The 22,693-nt window shown below is 43.4% G+C and overlaps 1 protein-coding gene across 6 annotated transcripts in view; it reads left to right on the forward strand.

Moving 5' to 3' along the window:
- LOC115196716 (FERM domain-containing protein 4A) overlaps window positions 1-22,693 on the forward strand; it is a 190,324-nt gene that overhangs the window by 113,505 nt on the left and 54,126 nt on the right. For 4 of the 6 annotated variants that reach the window (XM_029757572.1, XM_029757574.1, XM_029757571.1 and 1 more), the window contains exon 2: window positions 16,617-16,682. In XM_029757572.1, coding sequence (XP_029613432.1) covers window positions 16,617-16,682 — 66 coding nt within the window. Of the gene's footprint in view, window positions 1-9,209; window positions 9,790-16,616; window positions 16,683-22,693 lie in introns of those variants that run through there. The other 2 variants (XM_029757575.1, XM_029757576.1) reach the window with 2 other exon arrangements.

Consider the following 22,693-nt stretch of genomic DNA (forward strand, 5'->3'; position numbering starts at 1 on the left):
TTGCTGTATTAAATATGACTCCAGGCCGTGTGTGTGTGTGTGTGTGTGTGTGTGTGTGTGTGTGTGTGTGTGTGTGTGTGTGTGTGTGTGTGTGTGTGTGTGTGCGCGTGCGTGTGCGCGTGTGTGTGTGTGTGACCCAGTTATTTCAGCTACACAGTTACAGCACTAGAGGAAGCGACCAAGAGAATAGAAAGACGATAGGGAGAAAGAGAGAGAGAGTCCTTTGATAGTGATGGTACTTGTTGTTAGACATTCCAGTAGTGATGTAGGAAACATCAGTCACATTATTTGATTACATTCTACTGCTTTTTAATACTTATACTACATACTCACCAGACATGACATATTATACTACAGTTCAGTTTCTTGTGCTGTATATGATCATTTATCGAAGTGTCTGATGAATCTTTAAGATAACAGTTTGTCTACAAAGTGTGTGTTTGTGTGTGTTATGATATATTTGTTCTCATAGTCAAACGGGTCTGTATTCATTGTGACTCAGGTCTCTCTGACAGCATGCTCAGGTGGACGTCTCATGTTCTTACCTTGCCTAATATCTGTAAGGCAAACCATGGTGTTTGTGTCTCAAACCTAGAGTTGTATGTTCACTAGCTCAAATGAAATGGTATATGTCACATGCACCGAATACAACAGGTGTAGACCTTACCGTGAAATGTTTACTAACAAGCCCTTAACCAACAAAACAGTTTGAAGAAAAATAAGAGTTAAGAAAAATATTTACTAAATTGAGGTAATATGTACATGTAGGTAGGGGTAAAGTGACTATGCATAGATAATAGATAATAAACAGAGAGTAGCAGCAATATAAAAATAAGGGGTGGGGGGGGTCAATACAAATAGTCCGGGTAGCCATTTGATTGGCTGTTCAGCAGTCTTGTGGCTTGGGGGTAGAAGCTGTTCAGGAGCCTTTTGGACCTAGACCTGGCGCTCCGGTCCCGCTTGCCGTGTGGTAGCAGAGAGAATAGTGTATGACTAGGGTGGCTGGAGTCTTTGGCAATTCTAATGCCTTCTGAGTTGTAGAGCATGTTACTCAATCCAGATATGATATGGTTGGGGTTATCCCTGAAGTACAGACTGCAGTAGTGGGTTCAGAGGTGAGTTTAAATGTATAGCTCTCTATAGGATGTTAATCAAAAGGGGATCATAGGGTGAAACACCATCTTAGGCATAGAACTGTTAAATGTATACATGTATGTTATGTACAATATTTATTTCAAAGTTTCTGGATGGCAGGAAGCTTGGCCGCAGTGATGTACTGGGTCGTACGCACTACCCTCTGCAGTTGCCATACCATGCAGTGATGCAACCAGTCAGGATGCTCTCGAGGATGCAGCTGAATAACATTTTGAGGATCTGAGGACCCAAATCTTTTCAGTCTCCTGAGGAGGAATAGGTGTTGTCGTGCCCACTTCATGACTGTCTTGGTTTGTTTGGACCATGATAGTTTGTTGGTGATGTGGACACCAAGGAACTTGAAGCTCTCAACCTGCTCCACTACAGCCCGTCGATGAGAATGGGGGCGTGCTCTGCCTTCCATTTCCTGTAGTCCACAATCATCTTCATTGTCTTGATCACGGTGAGGGAGAGGTTGTTATCCTGGCATCTCACTTACAGGTCTCTGACCTCCTCCCTTTAGGCTGTCTCATCGTTGTCGGTGATCAGGCCTACCACCGTTGTGTCGTGGGCAAACTTCATGATGGTGTTGGACAGGGAGTACAGGAGGGGCTAAGCACACTCCCTGAGGGGCCCCTGTGTTGAGGATCACCATGGTATGTGTTGTTGCCTTCCCTTACCACCTGGGGCCGGCACGTCAGGAAGTCCAGGATCCATTTGCAGAAGGAGGTGTTTAGTCTCAGGATCCTTAGTTTAGTGATGAGCTTTGAGGGCACTATGGTGTTGAATGCTGAGCTGTAGTCAATCACCAGCATTCTCACATAGGTGTTTTGTCCCGGTGGTAAAGGGTAGTGTTGAGTGCAATAGAGATGGCGTCATCTGTGGATCTGTTGGGGCAGTATGCAAATTGGATTGGGTCTAGGGTTTCTTGGATGATGGTGTTAATGTGAGCCATGACCAGCCTTTCAAAGCACTTCATGGCTACAGATGTGAGTGCTACGGGGCGGTAGTAATTTAGGCAGGTTACCTTGGTGTTCTTGGGCACAGGGACTATGGTGATCTGCTTGAAACATGTAGGTATTACAGACTCAGCCAGGGACAGGTTGAAAATGTCAGGGAAGACACTTGCCAGTTGGTCAGCACATGCTCAGAGTACACGTCCAGGTAATCCGTCTGGCCCTGCGGCCTTGTGAATGTTGACCTGTTTAAAGGTCTTGCTCACATCGGCTACGGCAAGCGTGATCACACAGTTGTCTGGAATAGCTGGTGCTCTCATGCATGCTTCAGTGTTGCTTGCCTTGAAGCACGCATTGAAGTCATTTAGCTTGTCTGGTAGGCTTGTGTCACTGGGCAGCTCATGGCTGGGCTTCCCTCTGTAGTCCGTAATAGTTTGCAAGCCCTGCCACATTCAACAAGCATCGGAGCCGGTGTATTAGATTCAATTTTAGTCCTGTATTTACGCTTTGCCTGTTTGATGGTTCGTCTGAGGGCATAGCGAGATTTCTTATAAGCGTCCGGGTTAGAGTCCCGCTCCTTGAAAGCGGCAGCTCTTCCCTTTAGCTCAGTGCAGATGTCACCTATAATCCATGGCTTCTGGTTGGGGTATGTAGGCACGGTCACTGTAGGGACGTCATCGATGCACTTATTGATGAATTCGGTGACTGATGTGGTATGCTCCTCAATGCCATCAGATGAGTCCCGGAACATATTCCAGTCTGCGCTAGAAAAACAGTCCTACAATATAGCATCTGCGTCATCTGACCGATTCCGTATTAAGCGAGTCATGCCTGGGTTCTCTGTTTGTCTGTTGCCAGTTCGTTTGTTCGTCAAGCCTTCCAGCATTTTTCCCCTTGCTCCTGTCTGTTTCTAGTTCCTGTTTTCTAGTTCCCGGTTTTGACCATTCTGCCTGCCCTGACCCTGAGCCTGCCTGCCATCCTTTACCTTGTCCCAACGCACTGGATTATTTACCTCTGCCTGCCCTGACCCTGAGACTGCCTGCCGTTCTGTACCTTTTCGACTCTGATCTGGACTACTGACCTCTGCCTGCCCTTGACCTGTTGTTTTACCTGCGCCTTGTTCTAGTAATACACTTTTGTTACTTCGACACTGTCTGCATCTGGGTCTTCCCTAAAACATGACTGGTACTTACAGTTTAAACGTTTCTTAAGTATAAGCAGTGAGATGGTGCCTATCTGTCCCATTTATGTAGGGTTGAGGCCAGTAGATTTCTACACTACAGATTGAGTATGGAGCTTGACTTTACACCACTGTTCAAGCATCTGAAAACATGAGACAGACATTGATTAGAAGTAAAGTATCCCTATAGGTATTAAGTATTACAGGGTAATAGCTGATCCATAAGTGTTCAGTAGTCAGTCTCTCTGTGCTGGTTTTAGTAACAGTTGTTCTGTTACTGGGTGGGGGAGAGGGAAGTCTAGGAAACATCTGTTAACTAAAGGTATATATATATATATACATATATATGTGTGTAGTTGAAGTCTGAAGTTTACATACACTTAGGTTGGAGTCATTAAAACTCATTTTTCAACCACTCCACAAATTTCTTGTTAACAAACTATAGTTTTGGCAAGTTGGTTAGGACATCTACTTTGTGCATGACACAAGTAATTTTTCCAACAATTGTTTACAGACAGATTATTTCATGTATAATTCAATGTATCAGAATTCCAGTGGGTCAGAAGTTTACATACACTAAGTTAACTGTGACTTTAAACAACTTGGAAAATTGCAGAAAATTATGTCATGGCTTTAGAAGCTTCTGATAGGCTAATTGACATCATTTGAGTCAATTGGAGGTGTACCTGTGGATGTATTTCAAGGCCTACCTTCAAACTCGGTGCCTCTTTGCTTGACATCATGGGAAAATCAAAAGAAATCAGCCAAGACCTCAGAAAAAAAATTGTAGACCTCCACAAGTCTGGTTCATCCTTGGGAGCAATTTCCAAATGCCCGAAGGTACCACGTTCATCTGTACAAACAATAGCACGCAAGTATAAACACCATGGGACCACGCATCCGTCATAACGCTCAGGAAGAAGACGCATTCTGTCTCCTAGAGATGAACGTAATTTGGTACAAAAAGTGCAAATCAATCCCAGAACAACAGCAAAGGACCTTGTGAAGATGCTGGAGGAAACAAGTACAAAAGTATCTACATCCACAGTAAAAGGAGTCCTATATCGACATAACCTGAAAGGCCGCTCAGCAAGGAAGAAGCCACTGTTCCAAAACCACCATAAAAAAGCCAGACTACGGTTTGCAACTGCACATGGGGATAAAGATCGTACTTTTTGGAGAAATGTCCTCTGGTCTGATGAAACAAAAATACAACTGTTTGGCCATAATGACCATCGTTATGTTTGGAGGAAAAAGGGGGAGGCTTGCAAGCTGAAGAACATCATCCCAACCACGGGGGCGGGGGGGGGGGGGGGGGGGGGGGGGGGGGGGGGGGGCAGCATCATGTTGTGGGGGTGCTTTGCCGCAGGAGGGACTGGTGTACTTCACAAAATAGATGGCAACATGAGGAAGGACAATTATGTGAATATATTGAAGCAACATCTCAAGACATCAGTCAGGAAGTTAAAGCTTGGTCGCAAATGGGTTTTCCATATGGACAATGACCCCACGCATACTTCCGAAGTTGTGGCAAAATGGCTTAAGGACAACAAAGTCAAGGTATTGGAGTGGCCATCACAAAGCCCTGAACTCAATCCTATAGAACATTTGTGGGCAGAACTGAAAATGCACGTGCAAGCAAGGAGGCTTACAAACCTGACTCAGTTACACCAGCTCTGTCAGCAGGAATGGGCCAACATTCACCCAACTTATTGTGGGAAGCATGTAGAAGGCTACCCGAAATGTTTGATCCAAGTTAAACAATTTAAAGGAAATGCTACCAAATACTAATTGAGTGTATGTAAACTTCTGACCCACTGGGAATGTGATGAATGAAATAAAAGCTGAAATAAATCATTCTCTCAACTATTATTCTGAAATGTCACATTCTTAAAATAAAGTGTTGATCCTACCTGACCTAAAACAGGGAAGTTTTACTAGGATTAAATGTCAGGAATTGTGAAAAACTGAGTTTAAATGTATTTGGCTAAGATGTATGTAAACTTCTGACTTCAACTGTATAGGAAAGATCTGGTAATAGCGTAGTTTAGGAAAGATCTGGTAATAGCGTAGTTTAGGAAAGATCTGGTAATAGTGTAGTTTAGGAAAGATCTGGTAATAGTGTAGTTTAGGAAAGATCTGAGAATAGTGTAGTTTAGGAAAGATCTGGGAATAGTGTAGTTTACGAAAGATCTGGTAATAGTGTTGTTTAGGAAAGCTTTGGGAATAGAGCTATGTAGTAAAATGAGAACAAAGCAGACTTGGCTATAGAAATACTGTATCTCTGTGTGTTTCTGATTTTCAGAACATAACTAGAAACACATTTCACTCACTCACAGGATGGTGAGTGGAGCTCACACACACATGCAGACACACACTCGCACAAACAAAACAGATCTCTCCCAGTCAGTCATTTTTTCTATACATTCCTGGCTGCTCTGTGACCCTCCCTGAGACGTCTCTGGAACCATATATATGGAGTCTTTCTACATCATTCACATGCTGTATGTTTTCTGATTTTGCTTGTACATATGCGCTTGTGCGTGTGTGTGTGTGTGTGTGTGTGTGTGTGTGTGTGTGTGTGTGTGTGTGTGTGTGTGTGTGTGTGTGTGCACATGTGTGTGTGTAGCCTACAGACTCAGTTTAAAGAGTATCCATCTTGCTTTCATTAACTGTTCAGCACGGTTTATATCACATTCCACCAATATAGATGACCTCTAACCTAGACCCATAATCACTACCACCAACCCACCACCACTACCCACCTCTCCCCAAACTCCCCATATCCCCACCCAAATCCTCTTTTAACGGCTCCTACCCTCAACTGGCTTTTACTGTCATTCTCACCCAGTTCCTTGTAGTATAACAGTTTTCTGATGTGACTTCGATCCATTACAATAGGTCCAGTGCATCATGGGTTCCTCCAGTTCCTCCTCTCTTCCCATTACCCTCTCCTTTTTTATTATTTCCCTATGTCCCTTACTCCTTTCTCCACTCATATCTCCCTCTCTCTTTTTCTCTCCTTCCCTCTTCTCCTCCCTCCCTCCATAACTCTCTTGTCTTAGCTAAACAACGGGACCCTTGTGATAGTAACACTGCCAATAAAGAGAGGTATGTATTTAGAGAGAGAGGGAGAGGGAGAGCGAGGGAGACAGAGGGAGAGGGGGAGGGAGAGAGAGAGAGAGAGAGAGAGAGAGAGAGAGAGAGAGAGAGAGAGAGAGAGGGAGAGAGTGTATCAGGCCAAAGTTATAGTCATCTGGTGATATTTAAGTTGGACAGGCTAGTTTCCGGTGTCTGGAACAGGCCAAAAATACCCAGAAACACAGAGACCTAACAGAAAAAGGATACACGTCTTTCCTTTCTCCTGTCCTCTACAGTAGATACCATAGACACCATATTCTGCTAACTAAAATCTGGGCTTTTAATGCACCATGTTGACGCCAAAGGTTTTAAGACAACGTTTTTCTACTGATGATTCTTATTATAATGTTACTGTCATGGTGCCAACAGATGTACATCACTCTGTGGTAGAGCAAGTGTTGTTATATTTGACAAAAACATCATTCAAACTAGTGAGTAGCTTAACCAGTATGATTCCAGAACATATAGCATGCTATTACAGACCTATAGTCACTAACGTTCAACCAGCCTATATGATAGCTTCGTGTCTCTGTGGGGACAGCTGTATGATATAGTCATGGTCTAGCGTGTCATCTGGATAACCAAGAAGACAGTTGCACATAGCCTACTATGGCTTCAACTGTCATGCCACCAGCATAAGACAAGACCACCCACCAACAGATAGACACACACACAGAATCGGCCAAAATAGTCAATAATATTATGGGCATTTAAAAAAAAGAGAGAGACCTACACTTGTATTAGACCCTGAATAACCTGATTCATTCTGTAGTTCAAATGGTTTCTCCAACTGGACAGTGAACACAAATTTAGGTCATTCAGAATGAGATGCAGTTCCACGGCCAGGCAGCATCTATAGTCAGCCCAAACCAAACCCATGAGCTAGCTAGGAGAACTGTTTTAGAAACCAGCAGGAAAAGAAGCGGAAGTGAGTTTATTTATTTTCCCTTTTGTACTTTAACTATTTGCACATCGTTACAACACTGTTTATAGCCATAATATGACACTTGAAATGTCTCTATTCCTTTTGTGAGAGTAATGTTTACTATTCATTTATTATTATTTATTTACATTTTACATTTTAGTCATTTAGCAGACACTCTCAGAGCGACTTTTCATTTCATGCATTTATTATTTTATTTTGTACTGGCCCCCGTGGGAATCGAACCCACAACCCTGGCGTTGCACACACCATGCTCTACCAACTGAGCCACAGGGAATTTCACTTTTGTTTATTATCTATTTCAATTGCTTTGGCAATGTAAACATACACTATATATACAAAAGTATGTGGACACCCCTTCAAATTAGTGGATTCGGCTATTTCAGCCACACCTGTTGCTGACAGGTGTATACAATAGAGCACACAGTCATGCAATCTCCATAGACAAACATTGGCAGTAGAATGGTCTTACTGAAGAGCTCAGTGACTTTCAACGTGGCACCGTCGTAGGATGCCACCTTTCTAACAAGTCAGTTCGTCAAATTTCTGCCCTGCTAGAGCAGCCCCGGTCAACTGTAAGTGCTGTTATTGTGAAGTGGAAACGTCTAGGAGCGTCTAGGAGCTCAGCGACGAAGTGGTAGGCCACACAAGCTCACAGAACGCGACCGCCGAGTCTAGAAGCACGTAAAAATCATCTGTCCTTTGTTGCAACACTCACTACCAAGTTCTAAACTGCCTCTAGAAGCAATGTCAGTGCAAGAACTGTTCGTCAGGGGCTACATGAAATGGGTTTCCATGGCTGAGCAACCGCACACAAGCCTAAGATCACCATGCACAATGCCAAGCTTCGGCTGGAGTGATGTAAAGCTCGCTGCCATTGGACCCTGGAGCAGTGGTAACGCGTTCTCTGGAGTGATGAATCACGCTTCACCATCTGGCAGTCCGGCGAACAAATCTGGGTTTGGTAGATGCCAGGAGAACTCTACCTGCCTCAATGCGTAGTGCCAACTGTAAAGTTTGGTGGAGGAGGAATAATGGTTTGGGGCTGTTTTTCATGATTCTGGCTAGGCCCATTATTTCCACTGAAGAGAAATCTTAATGCTACAGAATACAATGACATTCTAGACGATTCTGTGCTTCCCACTTTGTGGCAACAGTTTGGGGAAGGCCCTTTCCTGTTTCAACATGACAATGTCCCTGTGCACAAAGCGAGGTCCATACAGAAATGGTTGGTCGAGATCGGTGTGGAAGAACTTGACTGAACAGAGCCCTGACCTCAAACCCATTGAACACCTTTGGGATGAATTAGAACGCCGACTGCGAGCCAGGCCTAATCGCCCAACCTCACCAATGCTCTTGTGGCTGAATGGAAGCAAGTCCCTGCAGCAATGTTCCAACATCTAGTGGGAACCTTCCCAGAAGAGTGGAGGTTGTTATAGCAGCAAAGGGGGGACCAACTCCATATTCATTCCCATGATTTTGGAATGAGATGTTCGACAAGCAGGTGTCTACATACTTTTGGCAATGTAAACATATGTTTCCCATGCCAATAAAGCCTTTAAATTGAAATAGAATTGAATTGTTGAATTGAGAGAGAGAGAAAGAGAGGAGAATGAGAGAGGGAGAGAGAGTGAGAGACCTTTCCCAGATGATTTTGGGCTCCTGGTGTGCAGATCCAGATGTCTGTTTGTAGGTCGTTCCTCGGCTGTTCTCAGCACACAGACACAGACATACACACACACACACACACACACACACACACACACAGCCATCTGCAGTTTCTCATGACTGCGAGCTGCAGAAAGAAATGTCCCCTTTACTCTCTCCCCGCCCCCACAGCCTGCCTCCATTATTCCCGTATTTTCAGAACAGGCAAGAGGAAAGAGGGCGAGGGAGAAGAGAAGAAAACCAAATTGTGTGGTTTAATTGAGTAAAACAGACCGTTTGAGATTATTATTTAATTCCGTCGGTCCTCTCTGTCTTCTTTGGTACAGCCACCCTCTGCATTTTCATAGCGTTTCTGCTAGGCGCCGGAGTCGCCAGGGAGAGAGGAGGGAGTCGGATGGTCTGAGTAGCCGGGGAGAAGCCCTCTGTTTCGGTGGGAGGATGAGCCATTGAACGGTGCAGCTCTACTGGTTGGAAGCGGGCCAGGGTCGCTGCGTTGTGTGTGGGAGAGTGCTTGTTCAGAAGGAGATGGGATGTCTTGGCTCCGTTGTCAGACCGGTTTAACGGAAAACGGGAATCAGGTTGCAACTCTTCTCCTGTGTGAGTTGCACCCGTCACTATTGCATGGATGCTGATGCCGTTCTAGACCGGGGAAACCAGGATTTTACCAACTGGATTTAATGCATTTTTTATTGGGATTATTTCGGGCTCGACAAATCTAAAACATCCGTGTGGGATTTTATGTCTGAGCGACCCCGACATTTTCAAAGGTAAACGTCGATCTTCGCCTTTCTGCTGTATCGCCCCATATCAGAACGTCGACCGCTTTCATTATTTATTCGACCATGTGTGCGTGTCTAAATTAACATGGTCCAAATAGTCTATTTCCGAAAAATGCGGGTTTGTGTTTTGACATATCGCTGGGTAGGCTAGAACCGAATAGCCTATTTAAAATGAAATAGCCATCCAACTAACGTTAGCTCAGCAAACCAGCTATAATTTCTGCCCTGTCCACGGATGTGACCAGAGACAGCCATGCTCTAGCCTACCAAGGGATGCATTCAAACTTGTCTTGTTATGGGTAAAGGAAGTTCGTCGACTGAATCATTCTGATAATGCCTAGCTACAGCTTGTTTACCGATTCAACCTCACAATGCTGCTCCAGTCACTAGACTAGCATCGTGTCTATTTTCCCCATGTGATGTGTTGTGTTATTACAGTGTTATTACAGTTATGACAGTATGGTGCGCGTGTAAAGAGAGCCTGCATACCAAGTTGCAGAGATTGTGTTTCCAGTTTAGGGCCACAATGATACAACAAGAACGTCCTGTGCTCCAACTCCGTGCTTTAGCCTAATAATGCTTCAAGGTAACATTTCAAACCTGCCAGCTAGTCACAGATAGTTATTGTCATAACTAGACTGTCCATGTAGACTGCACTTTCAATTGCTGTAGTAATTGTGTTATGGAAATATCCGGTTCTGAACAACAATGGTCTTGTGTTCCTAGTAGATTTGACCTGACTGCTGTCTCATGATGTTTCTGTACAGTGAATGGAAGGTTATCTGATGAGTTTGATAGTGTAGTTTATAAATTACCTAACGTTATATATGTTTTTGGTAACATTCACTACCATTTACTATAACAAGTGTAAACACTTTGTTACATGTTGTAGCCTTCGATTCTCAGTGAATATTTTTTTTTATATCACTGAATATTGTATAGGTTTAATGACCATTTCCTCCTTGGAGTGGGTTACCTAAACAGATAGCCCTGAGCCAGTGATTTGTAACTTTGCCTGTTATTGTGGTGTATATTCTCCCCTAGTGCCTCAAGCAAAGTTTCCTCATTCACTGGTGTAGTTTATTATAAGAGAGAGAGAAAATGGATGCTGCCTGTATGTAGATAAAACAGCCAGCTGTCTCTCTGTGTGTGTGTGTGTGTGTGTTTGCGTGCTGCAGCAGTATCTTTGTCTGCGCTGCAGGTCTCAGGGGTCAGCAGATTTTTTGGCCAGTGATCTCTATCCTAATCTATCTCTGTCCAGACAGGGAGATCTTGGACAGGCAGCATGGACTGACTGGTATTCGGGAATCTTGGGAAAGCAGAAGAGTCATTTGGGGGAGAATATACACACAGACCAGACTATGCCTGACTGACGGCTCATTTACACCTACGCTCTTGAGTATGTGGGAGAACTAAACTCCAGGAACTGGGGAGTGACCTGTAGTTCTGCATAGCACACATGTCACAGCGAGTAAAACGAGTGCAACACATCAAATCAAATTGTATTAATCACATGCGCCGAATACAACAGGTGTAGACCTTACAGTGAAATGCTGAATACAACAGGTGTAGACCTTACAGTGAAATGCTGAATACAACAGGTGTAGACCTTACAGTGAAATGCTTACTTACAAGCCCCTAACCAACAATGCAGTTAAAAAAATAAGGATAAGAATAAGAGAAAAGTAACAAGTAATTAAAGAGCAGCAGTAAAAAAAATAACAATATATACAAAGCGGACTGTGGATTGAGACACACTGTAGGCTAGTAGAAGTACCTGCACTAATCTATGGGAAAAGCTACTTTCAGATGACCTCTCCTATTATTAGGAGGATGGAGAAGACAGCTCCTGGGAGAGGTGGAGGGTGTGTGTGAGTGCGGGTGCAGCCACTCTAAACAGAATGGGAGGGACGCAAAACCCATCAAAAGAAGCTGGAGCCTGCAGCCTAAAGACACACACACACACACACACACACACACACACACACACACACACACACACACACACACACACACACACACACACACACACTGGCAGCAGCCTCAGGGCAGAACTCACACAGGGATGTGTGTTGAAACAGTGCTGAACTATCCCTCTCTCTCTCTGTCTCGCTCTGTCCTCAGTCCGCTGCCAATTCTCACCTCCAATCTCTCACCCTACTGCTATATTGGAGCACATGGTGAGGTGTACCCACTGCCCACACAAAGTCACACGAACATCTGGTATAGTGATCCTATGTTATAAGAGGTGTGCCAGCAGTTATGCCAGGTGCCAGTGGGATGACTCAGGGTGTTTATCAATAGGGGATGGCTGACTGTCCACCTGCCCTCGGTCCACTCTTTTTCGCTGTCTCTGGAAAACATGTTTTGGAGATAGGAAGGACATTAAAAACACATTAGGACACATAACCCATCTCACCCCTTTGGGGTTCTTGTGCTATGGCTTGTCTCTCTCCCAGTCTTTCCCCTCCTTCCTCCTTTCCTCCTCCTCTCCCTCCCTCCTCTCCCCCAGATGTGAGGATGTGGGCAGGGCCTGAAGAGTTTGTTTTCCCCAGGGTCTCCTCTTCCTGTTACACTGCAAAGACAGTCCACATGTGCTCAACACACACACATGCATACACACACTAACACACACACTCACATATGCACACACCAACACACACATAATGTATGCATGTACGCACACAACCACACTCCCACATACAGTACAACACAATAACAGACACTTGCAGATTAGCAACATTGTGTTGGAAAGGATAGTGTGTGTGTGTGTGTGTCAGTCTGATGTACTGTCGTTCCACCTGCTCCAATGTTTACACCCAAACTTGGCAGCGTAGTAATGCCAGTTTTGGCTAACACACACAGACACATTATGAACACGAGATAATACAGTGAAAAAGGAGGGAAAGAGATAGAAAGGTCTGTCTGTCTAATGCTCTGATTGTCTAGCTGTTGGTGGACTTCCCCCTTTAGGAGAGGAATGTCAGATATATCCAGCAGGAAGACACACACACACAGGAAATATAATCTATTGGTCTATTGTGGTTTCAGCTCAGCTATCCTTGTTAAGTCTAAGATGAATTTAAACATTCTACAGCACTGCGTGTGTCTGTGTGCTCTATGCTGAGAGGAGGTGTCACGTCCTGGCCAGTATATAAGGTTAATTGTTTTGTAGTTTGGTCAGGGCGTGACAGAGGGTATTTGTTTTATGTGGTTCAGGATGGTGTGTTTGGTTTAAGGGTGTTTGATTTAGTATTTCCGGGGTTTTGGTTTATAGTCTATGTGTATGTATTTCTATGTCTAGTCTGGTGAGTGTGTTTCTATGTTGGTTAATTGGGGTTGGGACTCTCAGTTGAAGGCAGGTGTTGTCTATCTGCCTTTGATTGAGAGTCCCATAATTAAGGGTGTGTTTGTGTTTGTGATTTGTGGGTGATTGTTCTGTGTTCAGCCCTAGGCTTTGCCAGACTGTTTTGTTGTTCGTTCGTTTTCGTGGTTTGTTTGTTTTGGAGTGTTCTTTTGATTGTTAAATAAAAGTCAAAATGAGCATACACGTACCTGCTGCATTTTGGTCCTCATTCACCGACGACAACCGTGACAGGAGGAGCAAAGACCACATGCCCTTGTTCACTTGTGATTTGTAGTTTTTTGGTTATTAGTGTGGAATCCATATTGCAACGCTAGTTTTAAGATGTTTTACTGAGAAAAACTAAGAAGGAACGCGCACACTGCTCTTGATAGTATCACTGATCTTTAATAAGCTTTACGTATTGGCCTCACAGCCTTCGTCAGAGCTTTTGTGAGTTTTTTTAATTAGCACCCTTCTGTAGATCTAGCCCCACCCACATCCAGTCCACGTATCGCATGGAGTTGGAGGCGAAGGAAAAACAAATAAGTGCTACCAAAAATAACAATATGCATTTCATAAATATTAAAATAAAGTGTGTATATAAAATGTATTAAGCATGTCTGTAAAACTACAATGAGGACCTTGACCTAACAAGCAAGTTTTCATAAATCATTGGGTACAGCGTAAGAAAAATGTCAGAGTAATCTGAAATAGGGGCATAATTCATGTTCATGTTCGCTGTGTACTTCTCCCTTCACAGAACAGCGCAAACTGTCACTAACCAGAATAGAAAGAGGAGTGGGAGGCCCCGGTGTACAACTGAGCAAGAGGACAAGTACATTAGAGTGTCTGGTTTGAGAAACAGACGCCTCACAAGTCCTCAACTGGCAGCTTCATTAAATAGTACCTGCAAAACACCAGTCTCAACGTCAACAGTGAAGAGGCAACTCCGGGATGCTGGCCTTCTAGGCAGAGTTGTAAAGAAAAAGCCATATCTCAGACTGGCCAATAAAAAGAAAAGATTGAGATGGGCAAAAGAAAAGAGACACTTGACAGAGGAGCTCTGCCTAGAAGGCCAGCATCCCGGAGTTGCCTCTTCACTGTTGACGTTGAGACTGGGGTTTTGCGGGTACTATTTAATGAAGCTGCCAGTTGAGGACTTGTGAGGCGTCTGTTTCTCAAACCAGACACTCTAATGTACTTTTCCTCTTGCTCAGTTGTGCACCGGGGCCTCCCACTCCTCTTTCTATTCCTCCATTTCTCGCATGGAATAGCCATCATTTCTCAGAACAAGAATAGACTGACGAGTTTCAGAAGAAAGGTCTTTGTTTCTGGCCATTTTGAGCCTGTAATCGAACCCACAAATGCTGATGCTCCAGATACTCAACTAGTCTAAAGAGGGCCAGTTTTATTGCTTATTTAATCAGAACAACAGTTTTCAGCAGTGCTAAAATAATTGCAAAATGGTTTTCTAATGATCAATTAGCCTTTGAAAATGATCAACTTGGGTTAGCTAACACAATGTGCCATTGGAACACAGAAGTGATGGTTGCTGATAATGTGCCTCTGTACGCCTATGTAGATATTCCATAAAAAATCTGCCATTTCCAGTTACAATAGTCATTTACAACATTAACAATGTCTACACTGTATTTCTGATCAATTTGATATGATTTTAGTGGACAAAAAATGTGCTTTTCTTTCAAAAACAAGGACATTTCTAACCTCTAGGGGCTATGTGGGACGCAAGCGTCCCACCCCTGGTACACCCTATCAACAACAGGTGAAATATCAAGAGCGCCAAATTTGAAAACAATTAAATGTCATAATTCAAATTTCTCAAACATACAACTATCTTACACCCTTTGAAAGATAAACATCTCCTTAATCTAACTACGTTGTCCGATTTCAAAAAGGCTTTACGGCGAAAGCATAAAGTTAGATTATGTTAGGAGAGTACATTGACAATAGCTGTGTGTAATGTTTTGTCAATTCAAAGACAGGCGTCACCAAAAGCAGAAAACCAGCTAAAATTATGCACTAACCTTTGACAATCTCCATCAGATGACACTCCTAGGACATTATGTTAGACAATACATGCATTTTCTGTTCTATCAAGTTCATATTTATATCCAAAAACAGCGTTTTACTATGGCGTTGATGTTCAGGAAATCGTTTCCCTCCAATAACCGCCAGTCAATGAGCACAACAAATTAAATAATTACTATTCGAAAACATTGGTAAAATATTATATTGTCATTCAAAGAATTATAGATTTACATCTCTTGAACGCAACCGGATTGCCAGATTTAAAAATAACCTTACTGGGAAATCACACTTTGCAATAATCTGAGCACTGCGCCCAGAAAAATACGCTTTGCGATACAGACTAACCGCCATGTTGGAGAGATCTAAAATCGAAAATACTATGTAAATAATCCATTACCTTTGATTCTCTTCATCAGATGTCACTTCCAGAAATCCCAGGTCCATAACAAATGTAGTTTTGTTCGAAAAAGCTCATAATTTATGTCCAAAAAGCTCCGTGTTGTTAGCACATGATCTATGCCCGCCGGACTTCTCTTCATGAACGAGGGGGAAAAAAATATTTACGTTCGTTCAAACATGTCAAACGTTGTATAGCATAAATCATTAGTGCCTTTTTTAACCAGAACATGAATAATATTGAAGGCGGACGATTGCATTCTCTTTTAAAACGTATTGGAACGAGAGTACCTAACATGAACTCGCGCGCCAGAGTCTAATCGGCCACCACCGTTCCAAGGCTCTTGTTCGGTCAGATCTCACAGTATAAGACTCAAAACACTTTGTAAAGACTGGTGACATCTAGTGGAAGCCATAGGAAGTGCTCAACGATTAATAAGCCCCTGTGTGTTTCAATGGCATAGGCTTAAAGGTAATTCAACACATCAGGTATCCACTTCCTGTCAGAATTTGTCTCAGGGTTTTGACTGCCATATGAGTTCTGTTATACTTACAGACACCATTCAAACAGTTTTAGAAAATTCAGAGTGTTTTCTATCCAAACCCGAACAATAATATGCATATTCTAGCTTCTGAGTTGGTGTAGGAGGCAGTTAAAAATGGGCACATATTTTTTTCAAAATTCTCAATACTGCCCCCTAGCCCTAATTATTAAGTGACGTCAAACTTTTGAACGGTAGTGTATGTCCAAAGTCTGTTGAGTACGGTGAACAGAAAGTCACTAATAAACATGGAGAAGTGACCGGATGAAGAGGAACTGCTACCAGACCATTCGACCGCAAAGACAACATTTAGGCAGTATGGGAAACAAATGGACAGTTCTGAAAAGTTACATCCCTAATGTGCACGTGTGTTTGCAGCTGAAGCATCCAGTGGGCTGAATAAACTTGGTTTAAGGTTTTTCTAGTCGTCCGTTTGAATTCATGTTCAGAGCCTAACACATCTCTCTCCTTCTCTCTCTCAGATGACAGAGGGGCGGCGATGTCAGGTCCATCTCCTGGACGACAGGAAGCTGGAGCTCCTCGTACAGGTAAACACACCACGCATGCACACACACACATACATAAACCCACACACACTTAAGGAGGAGGGATAAGGAGACTGCGCAGTGTAAGCTCTTCTCCGCGGGCTCAGTTACAGCTAACTGGATGACACTGCGCCGTCTTTTGCTCACCTGATATTTCCACACACACAGATACACACACCCTGTCTTGTTAAGAAATCCAGTTGGTCAGCCATAATGATGTCCTAAACTGTGACTCTCAACCCACTATGTCTCCTAACCTCCACCTCTTTCTGCGCTCCCTTGTCCCTACTCTCTCTGTAATAAGGACTGATTCAGACTAGGGCTGTGGCAGTCATGAAATTTTGTCAGCCGGTGATTGTCATGCAAATACCTGCCGGTCTCACGGTAATTGACCGTTAATTAATATAAACACTTATAGCATCTCCTGGCTTCCACACATAGCCCACAAGCCACTGATGCAGACCTTTGGAACATCTACATTTTAAAAAGTCTAATATTGTACATCCATTTAATATAGCCTACACCATCACAATAAATCCATCAGGTCTAAAGAAACATGCTATGTAGAAAATGTAGCCTATTTCAGAAGAACAGAATAGCATATTCTGAGTTGTCCTTACAGTGCATTGGGAAAGTATTCAGACATGTTGTTATGTTACAGCCTTATTCTAAAATGGATTAAATTAATTAATCAATCTACCCCTCATCAATCTACACACAATTCCCCATAATGACAAAGTGAAAACAGGTTTTTAGATATTTTGTCAAATGTATAAAAAAATGTAAACAGAAATACCTTATATACTCGAAATTGAACTCAGGTGCATCCTGTTTCCATTGGTCATCCTTGAGATGTTTCTACAACTTGATTGGAGTTCACCTGCGGTAAATTCAATTGATTGGACATGATTTGGAAAGGGACACACCTGTCTATATAAGGTCCCACAGTTGGCAGTGCATGTCAGAGCAAAAACCAAGCTATGAGGTCAAAGGAATTGTCCGTAGAGCTCTGAAACAGGATTGTGTCAAGGTACAGATCTGGGGAAGGGTACCATCACATTTCTGCAGCATTGAGGGTCCCCAAGAACACAGTGGCCTCCATCATTCTTAAATGGGAGAAGTTTGGAACCACCAAGACTCTTCCTAGAGCTGGCTGCCCGGCCAAACTTAACAATGGGGGGAGAAGGGCCTTGGTCAGGGCTGTCCAAGAACCCGATGGTCACTCTGACAGACCTCCAGAGTTCCTCTGTGGAGAAGGGAGAACCTTTCAGAAGGACAACCATTTCTGCAGCACTCCACCAATCATGACTTTATGGTAGAGTGGCCAGACGGAAGGCATTCCTCAGTAAAAGGCACATGACAGCCCTCTTGGAGTTTGTCAAAAGGTACCTAAAAGTCTCTCAGACCATGAGAAAAAAGATTCTCTGGTCTGATGAAACCAAGATTGAACTCTTTGGCTTGAATGCCAAGCGTCACGTCTAGTGATGCACCGATATGACATTTTTGTCTGATACCGAAATCCAATATTTTCCTTGCCCAAAAAACCAATACCGATAACCGATATTTAAAACTTTAGCGGCCTTTTAAGCATTCTAGTACAGTTAAATAGTTAACATACACACATGGACGCAGCGGTCTAAGGCACTGCATCTCAGTGCAAGAGGCGTCACTACAGTCCCTGGTTTGAATCCAAGCTGTATCACATCCGGCCATGATTGGGAGTCCCATAGGGCGGCGCACAATTGGCCCAGCGTCGTCCGGGTTTGGCCACCATTGTAAATAAGAATTTGTTCTTAACTGACTTGCCTAGTTAAATAAAGGTTACACACACACACACACACACACACCACACTGACCAAAAAGTAATTTTTTTGGCCTTTACGTATGTCCCCATTACCAGAAAAACATAATCAAAACCAATTTTTTTCACTTACTTGCTGTCCTGTTTTGTTGTTCATTTGTTCAGTTGTTTCATTCTCAACCAGGATTTCTATGGAACGCCGTTTGGGTCTTTGCGTGTCAAAAAAGATACACGTCAATAACACTATTTGACGTGTCAAATAAGCTTGTTGACCAATCAGGACGTGAACATGACTGCACGTCACATAATCATTTTATGTGTTTATACATTTTTTACGTAGTTATTACACATTGATTACACTATCACTCGTATTTCAAGTCACAACGGTTCATCGATACTTATGCTATGAATCTGGTAAAGTTGTCTTGCGCACCTACAGTGCTGGTCACAAAAAAAAGCTAGCTAGCTCATGGATGCAAAAAATGTTCTTCCCCAAAAACATAGCAAAACGACATAATCTGTTTCAGAAGCTGTAGTTAGCTAGCTAATTATATAGCTAGGTGTCATCATCTAAAATAACCCTAATTTATAAGACAGTTCCTATTTGATTAATGGTGGTCGGACACATCTATGTGAAGCTAGCCACAATAAGGACTAGCCACAATAGTGGACTTTGCGGTTAGCCTTCAAAATAAAACTATGTCATTGACAGTGATGTAAATGAATACAAGTAGTATACTTATGCCATAATTGAATAGATCATGCTTAACGAGGTTGGAATGTTGTTATATAAATTCAACAAAAGACAATAATTTGTTAATTTGACAAAATCAGTTGAAATCACACTGGATGTATGATACTTTAGAATTGCATTGGGGCATTCTTATTTCACTGCACAGCCTTGCCTTTGGATTGTGGCTCAATGACATGGGGTATCAGTCTACTCAGTGACACCCAGAGAACATTAGCTCTTATTGCGGGACTCGAAACAACTGTGAATTGAGCCACATTTATTGTCAACCTATGTGTATTGACCACTATTTCAGAGGAAAAACAATACGGTGTGGATGTTTTGGAGTCTGATAACTCTAAGGAGGATGTTGTGTATTGAGTAGACTGATACCCCGTTTCATTGATCCCCAATCCTTAGGTAAAGCTGTACAGTGCAATTTGAATGTCAATACACACAATATGCTGACTGGGGAGGTGCCTTCACACAGTCACAGTCCCGCGATAAGAGCTACAATGCTAATATTTGCGTAAACTCTTTACAGTTGTGTTCTGTGGGTGTCACCGAGTAGACTGATACCCCATTTAATTGCCTCACATTCCAACCTTGTTTAACGTTATCTAGTCTAAATATGGCATTACACCAATTGTAACCTTCTGCATCACTTTCAAAGAGGTCATTTTATTTTGAAGGCAAACTGCAAATTACACTATTGTGCCTAATCCTTTATGTTGGCTAGCTTCACAACACATAACACGGTTCGATCGAGCCTCACTAGCCAGATGAAGCTAGCTGGCTGCTTATAACGTTAGCTTTGGGCAACAGGGTTAAGTAGCTGGCTAGCTATTTATTTTCATGAACTGAAGTTCAATTTCAATAGGCGAACAACAAGTGGCTACATCATAAGGATTCCTAAATTGCTAAGAATAATGAAAATGACTGCAGTTTCTACTGGTCATTGTTTTCAGGCTGGTTGTATTGGTGCTAGCTAGGTACCAAGCTAACTAGCTACCCCAGAAGTTGCGGTAAAACAAATAATGCTTTATTACCATTGCGGTATTGTAAACACATCGTTCGTGGCCAGTGTTTGCTTGTTTCAGACTTTTTGTACAGCTTTGACAGTGCTACTGATAGTAGTGTTGGCGCTTGGTTTGCACGTACAAATTCAGAACACACAACATTCTATAATAGAACTGTGTTATTTGACGTGTCTAATTAAAAGCTTATTTAACACGTCAAATAGTGTTATTGTCAAATAGTGTTATTTGACGTGTATCTTTTTTGACACACAAAGACCCAAACGGCGTTCCATAGTATGTCGTGAAGCTAATAGCAGTGACACTATTACTGTGTAATACCGGTAGGGCAACATCTGAAAAATAGCTCACTTGGTAGTGTGTACCGGTGCTCGACCAGTCCGGAAAGCCAACATCACCCATGTCAGAGAACGGTTGATTGTCAAGGGCAATGAATTCCATTATCTTGCCGTTAATGGATTTCGCCTTTGAGTCGTCTCGCTGAAATGTTCTTACTCTTTCAAATGACTGTTCGACTTGTTGACTGCTCAATCCACACAGCAGACGTTGTGGGCTAGGTTAGGAATGCTGTGTTGCACATGTAGCGCAACATTTTGGGTGGCGTCGTTATGGCATGTACCTACGTTATATAGGTATGCACGTCAGCTTTGACATCGGTTTTGCACATCGGCGTTAAACTTGACATCGGGCCGATACCGATGTTGGCATTTTTAGCTAATATCGGCCGATTCCAATATGTTTACCGATATATCGGGTATCCCTAGTTTCTACATAGCAGTGTCATCACAAGGGAGCACCCTTCTCCCTCCCTTTTCCTCCTAACCATCTTCGGTAACATTGACAATCTTGTCTGTCTGTTCATCAATAAATCCTACTGCTGCTGCAAAGCATATATAAATAAAGAGAAAGGAGTAGAAGGTAGCTTTGGCTGGACAGAAGGAGACAGGATGTATAGTAGAGGATAGGAGAGTAGGTCGAGGTGAGTAGAAAGTAGAGGAGAGGAGATGATAGCTCTGCATGCAGTGGGATCTGTTTAACATGGCAGAACTGATCCTCCTGTCTCTCAGTCCGTTTCTAGTAAACCTTCATTGTATGAGGGAGGATTTCTCTCTCCCTCATTTCTTTGCTTCACTCAGCCTATCTTCACCTCTCTTGCTATCCTATTCTCTCTCTCTCTCTCTCTCTCATTCTCTCTCTCTCTCTCATTCTCTCTGTCTCCCTCTTTCATTCTCTATGCCTCATATTTCTCCACATATACTTGATCAACCTCTCTTCCTTCCATCCTCTCAGCCAGGAGAAAGAGAGGAATCAGGAAGATATTAAATAGTAAGGGTGGAGAGGAGAGGAAAGAAAAGAGGATAGACAGACAGAGAGAGAAGGAACAGATATCATTTCCAATCTGCATATAATTATTTCAGCCATCTAGGTCTCCCTCACTCTTTCCCCCCTCTCCCCTTCTCTCTCTCTTCCTCGGAGGGCGGATGTTCAGTAGGCCGTTGAGGGGTTAACGGGACCATAGAGTATGTCAATGTTATTCTTGTTTTTCCTGTGAGCTGGATAGAGGAAAGGCTCTCCCCTTTTAGGAAAGGGAAATAGGGAAGGGATTTTGGGAATGAACCCATTGGGACCCAAAACCACCAGACAGCTCCAATAGATCTACCTGGTAACAAGCACTGACAGGCCTACCTTTGCCTCTCAGCCTTCCAGGGTGGAGGATGGTAAAGATTATAAATCATTTTGAGGTTCATACAGTTATTAAGATAAATTATGAGGTTGTCCCTGTTTTAGCCCCAGTAGTGGCTCCAGTCCTCCTCTCCTTCACCCCATCCCCTCCCACTCCTCCCTCCTCCCCCTTTGCCTCCCTGTCTCAGCCCCAGTAGTGGCTCCAGTCCTCCTCTCCTTCACCCCATCCCCTCCCACTCCTCCCTCCTCCCCCTTTGCCTCCCTGTCTCAGCCCCAGTAGTGGCTCCAGTCCTCCTCTCCTTCACCCCATCCCCTCCCACTCCTCCCTCCTCCCCCTTTGCCTCCCTGTCTCAGCCCCAGTAGTGGCTCCAGTCCTCCTCTCCTTCACCCCATCCCCTCCCACTCCTCCGCCTTTGCCTCCTTGTCTCAGCCCCAGTTGTGGCTCTAGTCTTCCTCTGCCTCACCCCATTCCAACCTCACCTGTCCCACTCTTCCCTCCTCCCCCTCTGTCTCCCTGTCTCAGCCCCAGCTGTACTGTAGACTGTGTAATGACCTGTGGTGCTGATGATAATAACTAGTAATACAGGTCTGTCTGGTCAAGGGTAGGGGATGAGCAACAGGCGTCCAGCGGGCCAAAACCGCTCCGCCAGTGATTTTTTTTACTCCGACTCTCTCATCTACACACACACATGCCTCACAGACACGCCTCACACACACGCCTCACAGACACGCCTCACAGACACGCCTCACAGACAGGCCTCAC

This window comes from Salmo trutta, chromosome 7, assembly GCF_901001165.1.
Source record: "Salmo trutta chromosome 7, fSalTru1.1, whole genome shotgun sequence".
NCBI lineage: Eukaryota > Metazoa > Chordata > Actinopteri > Salmoniformes > Salmonidae > Salmo > Salmo trutta.